Genomic DNA, 5748 nt, shown 5'->3' on the forward strand with positions numbered 1-5748 from the left:
TGAAACTTGTGTCCGCTCAGCTTTCAAAGCGTATGACTGTAGCTCAGCTTGTCGTTCAAAAGTCGATTCTTTATGCAACGACGGCCAGTTGGGGGATTCTCTAAAGCACAGTGTAACCCGTCTGTATTTGTTTCTGCATCTGCTCCAACAGCATGATACAGTAACGAGCCATGTGCTGTATAGTTGCTATACAATCCTTAACATGCTACTTTTACCATCAAATCTTTTTTCGACTACTGATATCTTTTCTGGTTCCGCACTGAACTTGTGTTTTTACCGTTTTATTTTTCTGTTGATGGACATTCGACCATTTTTAAACATAACTTCAAATATGCTTCTTGACGCCTGTTGTCTTTTAACACTTTAAGATTGAGGTGACTCAACTAGGGTGTGAATAGACCACGGATAAAGCGTCATCCATGTTGATGTACACAGTGCCATAGGAAGGCCCAATAAATTCCCCTAAAATAAATCATGGCTGCTGTTGTTTCTAGGTATATTAGAGGAGACGGATTTGACAAATGTCTTCTCTACATTTGAAATTGTTTTGACACTTTTAAGTTGCCATTTTTGTTTGGCAGCAGTTTTAATGCTTGGTTTAATGTGTCACGTTTGCATAACGGCCCATTTGTTTTTTAATGTGGCGAGACATTAACTCAGTTTTGTTGTCTTGCTTGTGGTACTAAAATGGGATTGTCACAGCCAGGAGGAGCGGCACTTCATCTTATTTTAATTGCGATAAAGGTCAAATGTGGATTTGAGCTTTCAGAGTCAACCCGCGATCTAATATCTATTTAATTTGAGCTGAAATGTTGACTTCTCAGCCGGATACTGTTGATGATATTTTGACATTGGTAAAACATCTTAGGAGCTGTAGGTGATGAGAGCTTGTGTTGTGCGTCCTGGTTAGCAATGCAACGTTTGTCCACTAGAGCGCAGCAGAGAGCCAACGCCTACCTCCATGGAAAATTAATCCTTCCCCTGAAAAACAAATATGCACTGATAGATGTATTATAGAAGAATAACAGTTTAATCAGCATACGAAATTAATAAATACACCATCAAAAAAATAAAATTAAAATCCAGAGTATAGGTGAGAATAGCAAATTGGAAGTACGGATCTGCTCATCAACATATTACAACCACACAGTGCCATGAGATGGCTATGCTAAAAACAACCTTTCTTATAAATGTGTACTAAACTCATTGTTGCCGTCATTACAAAATATTGCATTTCTTAATGTGAACTGGAAATCTTTGTATTACAAGTGTTGGTGAGCGTTTACACTCATTCTAGAAAAAACTTCTAAATAATCGCCTCAGTTTTCCACTGAGAAGCATGAACTTCCCACTTTTCTTTTTTAAATTTAACCTGCTTATTTTATGCTTTCTGTCACAATAGTGAAAGTTAATGTAATGTCCATCAACATTTGTTGTAAATGATGTTAATGGGCAAACGGAACCGACACAGCGAGTAGAAAAACGTGCTTATTATGCATAACTGAAACAAAATGCGACATAACCGCATGAACTGAAACAACACAACACACCCGAGACCGCGCTAGGAACACTCGAGGGTGCCCTAAAGGCATGGCATATTTAATCTCAACCCCGTAGCAGTTGAGAACGATCGGTGCTTTAAAAAAAAATATTATAATCTCTTTATGTGACAATGACATCTAATTTTTACTCCAGTTAAATGAAAACACGCTCAACACCAAGACCAAAACCAAACTCCATACCAGAGGGCTTGGAGCCAGAAGAGGGAACAATTAAATCAAATAAACAATGCCAGATCTTCTGCTTCCAAGCCCTTCGTATGTGTGTCACTCTCATTTATTGCACCGCAAGGTAATATTGCATAGGATGTAAGCTGTCGCCAGCCCCTCGTCGCCCAGCCATGACCATGTGTAAAACAATCCTCCACAAAGCTGTGATGGAGTTTTATCTGAATAGACAGACGGTTTAAAGGCAACCAAAAGGATGTGTTTCCAGGCCTCGATGCGCAGTGGGATGGAGAACCGCGAGCATCATCTAAATAAATAAAAGACTATGATAGAAACAGCCGCGCTTTGATGCCTCCCCGGACACGCATCCTTCGAGTCTTTCTAGCAGTCCTGGTTCTCGCTGCAGGTGGAGGTGACTCCAGCTTTGGACAGGAAGAGTTTGCCGCTGGGACAGACGCAGACCTCGTAGAGACCCTGGACGTTTCCGGACACTCCTCCTTCGCTCTGGGGCAGGTTGGGCATGCGGACCGTCTCGGCGTCCAGCACCAGCTGCAAAAGGAGAGCAAAAGGGCGATGCAAGGAGAACCAGAAAAGCACAGGGTCCAAAAACAAAATAGTTTTGTGAAAATAGACCCCGATTTCAACTGGGTCTGTTTCCTCAGGTATTAAAGGTAGAACAAATCCGTTGACCTGCTCCGATGTGGAATTGACTCAGCTAGAAGACGACGCTTGTTACAAATCTCTATCTCTTATATTAAATTCACAGCAGGCCCAAACGTGAGTGTACCCCCCATTTTAAAAATAAATCTCGATAATCTCCGGAATCTGGATCAAATTCGGTGGTGAGATAGAGATCCCCACCCTATAAAGATCGGTCAATAATGAACCGAGATACTTTTTGAGTTGCTAACAGACAGACAAACGCTGGCAAAAACATAACCTCCTTGGCGGAGGCAGCAGCGAGGAAGTATGGCTCTGCTTCATTTCCTCCCACTTAGGAGAACATGCACAACACATGCGGGAATTGAACCGCCAACCTCTCGATCACGGGACGACCCTCTCAACCACCTGCGCCACCGTCGGGGTGGGTAAAAGGTTAAATACTTGACACACATCAATTAACTTCCTTGATTTAGATCACCAAAACAGGAAGCAGGAAACTGCAAACGAGAGTCCAGACAAATCCATGGAGTTTACATGTTTCCACGGCAATCAACAGAATTTGATGTGCCTCGGGGAAATGTTTTTGTTACCAGTCCTATACTCGACTGCAGAATCACATCCATCTTGGAAGCGGCTTCAATGTTCCCGGCCAGCGCTTTCAAATGAACTCCTTTAGGGGCGTCGATACTGAGAGAGCGAGTAGGAGACTCCAACCTGAAGCAAATGACATGCATGCATCATGGCAGCCGGATAATTCTGCATGTAAGTCATCAATATGACCCCGCCCCTCCCCCCCCACCTCAGGTCTTTGAAAAGCTCCGATCTCAGCTGGGGTACCTCCACCGAATGCTGGAACAGCGCTCCTTCGGGGCCTGATAGACAAACACACAAACGTACTTCAAATCAAAACTTCATAAATAGACGTTTACTGATATTTAAAAGTAAGAATTTCATCCGCTTGATTTGGCCTGTGAGCGGAGATGCAAAGTACAAACTAGCCTGACGTGTACAGTAGGTGTGCTCAAATATATGCAGATGACACATTACTGTCTGCAAAGTTCCCACCCGCAGGAAAAAAAATGGTTTTAGCAAAGAGGAGGTGGCGGCCAATAGCGTACCTGTGATCCGCAGCTTGTCTGGTCCAATCAGAACCTGGTCGCCGTCTGCGGTGAACAGCATGTTGTCATTCTGGGAGCTGATGAGCAGATTGGATGCGTGTCCCTGAACCTCTTTTGGACCTGAAGTAGTTTAAAAACAACAACAACAACAGAACAACGGAAAGGACCGAAAAAACAACGCAGTTTTAATACAGTCACGGATATGATGATGATGATGATGATAATGATGATGATGATGATGATTTGTGTCGGGGTGTTGTGTGGTCATGCGACCTCTTTGAGGTTCTTACCCACGGACATCCTCCCGGTGACGTCACCGTTTTCATTACGGGCGTTAAGGGAAACATTTTCCGATGAGTGCGCTAGAAGTGAAGAGTCCTGCACACACATACACACACACACACACACACAAAGAGGCATAGTTGAAACATTGTGATATTATAAATATCTGAACAGCCATTAAATTAATTTTCAGGACACACTGTACAAACATCCCAGATCCGTGGTGGATGGATAGTACAAACATTTCACGTTCTTCTATCACCACGTAGTTTTTAGACAAATATATCGTCGGACGAATGAAGCATTAGTACTTACCGTACTTACCGAAAACAATAACGTGAGACGAGAGATTTCATTCGCTATCTTAATGTTCCCCTACAGCTGTAAGGTTTTAGACAGGAGGAGGCGGCGCTCTAAATCCAGAGTCTCATCAGAAATGCGTAAGAGGCATGAGAGGAGTGCCCACCCATAAACGAGGAACATACTTCCTGGTTAATGCGCCCCGTAAAGCGAAAAGATGCTGCTATGAGCAAGAGAAACCGTAACATGTAAACCGCAGCAGCAAAGCGTTCCCATCTGCTGCTGCAGGAACGCCAGAAACTGCTTCCCACCACAAATATCCGCGAGGTTAATGGGAATCTGCCGTCACCACGTGCATTGTGGGAGACGGCCAAATCCAGTTTGATTGGACGCGCCTCGCCTCAAAAAGAAAAGATAGCACAGTTATAAATACAGATTACCTCTCTGGAGTGGACCTCCTCGGCATAGACAGGGAAAAGGAACTCCGACTCTCCCTCGTCCAGGCTGACCCCGTCGGCGTGCACCTCCAGGAGCCCCATCCCTCCCTGAAACGAAGACAGACACACGGTCCAACAGGGACAAGATGGACTGCAGCTACATCAGGAAGACTGGAGGCGGATCATCGTAGCCATCGTTCCAAGCAAAAGGATCATTTTAAAATCCCTCGGACCAACGTAGCCCTTCCTGGTGGGGGTGATAACAATAACAGGAAGTGGCGACGATCTCCGGCTAAGCAAAGGCGGGCGGAGTGAGAACGGTTGCCGCGGTGACTCATGCGTACCGTGTTGAACCACATGACCCTGAGGATCCAGATGGTCAGGGCGAAGTTGACCACCAGGATGACGAGGAGCAGCAGGACGAACAGGTAGAGGCAGCGCTTCCTCCAGCCGTAGATGCCGATCTTGGAGACGTGGTCGGGCGCCGGCCCGGGAGCGCCGCCGCCGCCGCCCTGGGTGGTGGCGACATACTGGTCCCGCACCATCTGCTGACTGGACACCACACGAGGACACGCTTAGAAGGAGACACGCAGCGTCTACTATGGGGAGGGACTCGACGCCGACGGGTCGTCTGGTTTGTAGCTGCATTTCCAGCCAAGTAGATTTAGGAACAAGGGAATGAAATCTGGAAACAAAAACGATCAGATGGAAGCGGCAGCGCTGACAGGAGACAGTCAGGCTTCCTTCACACTCCGGAATGCCTGTAAAGGATGTCGTAATGTCCAGTTCAGGGTGAGATTCTCTTCTGTTCTGGTATAAACGAATACTTTATTTATTGATCCCCCCCACGCTGCTCTGAATTCCGGCTGATTCCTTTGACGAGCAGCTTTCACACATCCTGTGAAAGCTCTCTCTGGATTGTGAGGCTGCGTTACCCAGAGGGGCGGATCATTCACCCGTCCGCACTCCGTGGACGACTGGCTCAACGCACCAACGGAAAACTCGAGCGAATTCCCGGCAAAGGAAAACGCCACTTATTCCAGAGCGGAGGCCGCATCCCGGGCCGAGGAGATGAACGTCAGCAGATTCTAAACGCAGCGGTTTTCTCTCTTTGGTTCACACGAAGGCAGATGGCGCCTACAAGCGATACCCACGCCCCAGGCAGCTCATTCGCCGCCGCCACCACCGAGGACACGGCCTGAAGACACTTCTTTGGGTTGT

General features: G+C 46.3%; 1 protein-coding gene across 1 annotated transcript; it reads right to left on the reverse strand.

The window, feature by feature from the left end:
* Nucleotides 1-1011: 1011 nt before the first annotated feature.
* On the reverse strand, nucleotides 1012-5075 carry sgcg (sarcoglycan, gamma). The gene is made up of 7 exons (XM_068745313.1): nucleotides 4872-5075; nucleotides 4531-4635; nucleotides 3799-3886; nucleotides 3509-3628; nucleotides 3190-3262; nucleotides 2981-3104; nucleotides 1012-2276 (listed from the first exon to the last, which is right to left on the reverse strand). The coding sequence occupies exons 1-7, from the start codon at nucleotides 5070-5072 to the stop codon at nucleotides 2109-2111; spliced, it is 879 nt and encodes a 292-aa protein (XP_068601414.1). The 5' UTR covers nucleotides 5073-5075; the 3' UTR covers nucleotides 1012-2108.
* Nucleotides 5076-5748: the final 673 nt, after the last annotated feature.

The sequence above is a fragment of the Brachionichthys hirsutus genome, chromosome 11 (assembly GCF_040956055.1).
Source record: "Brachionichthys hirsutus isolate HB-005 chromosome 11, CSIRO-AGI_Bhir_v1, whole genome shotgun sequence".
Classification (NCBI taxonomy): domain Eukaryota; kingdom Metazoa; phylum Chordata; class Actinopteri; order Lophiiformes; family Brachionichthyidae; genus Brachionichthys; species Brachionichthys hirsutus.

Coding starts and splice junctions, on each gene's coding strand:
- sgcg (XM_068745313.1), bottom strand. CDS start 5,072: ATGGTGCGGGACCAGTATGTCGCCACCACCCAGGGCGGCGGCGGCGGC. Junction 3,887..4,530: donor AGGAGGTCCACTCCAGAGAG/GTAATCTGTATT, acceptor ATGTGTGTGCAG/GACTCTTCACTTCTAGCGCA. Junction 3,263..3,508: donor AGACAAGCTGCGGATCACAG/GTACGCTATTGG, acceptor TTTGTCTATCAG/GCCCCGAAGGAGCGCTGTTC.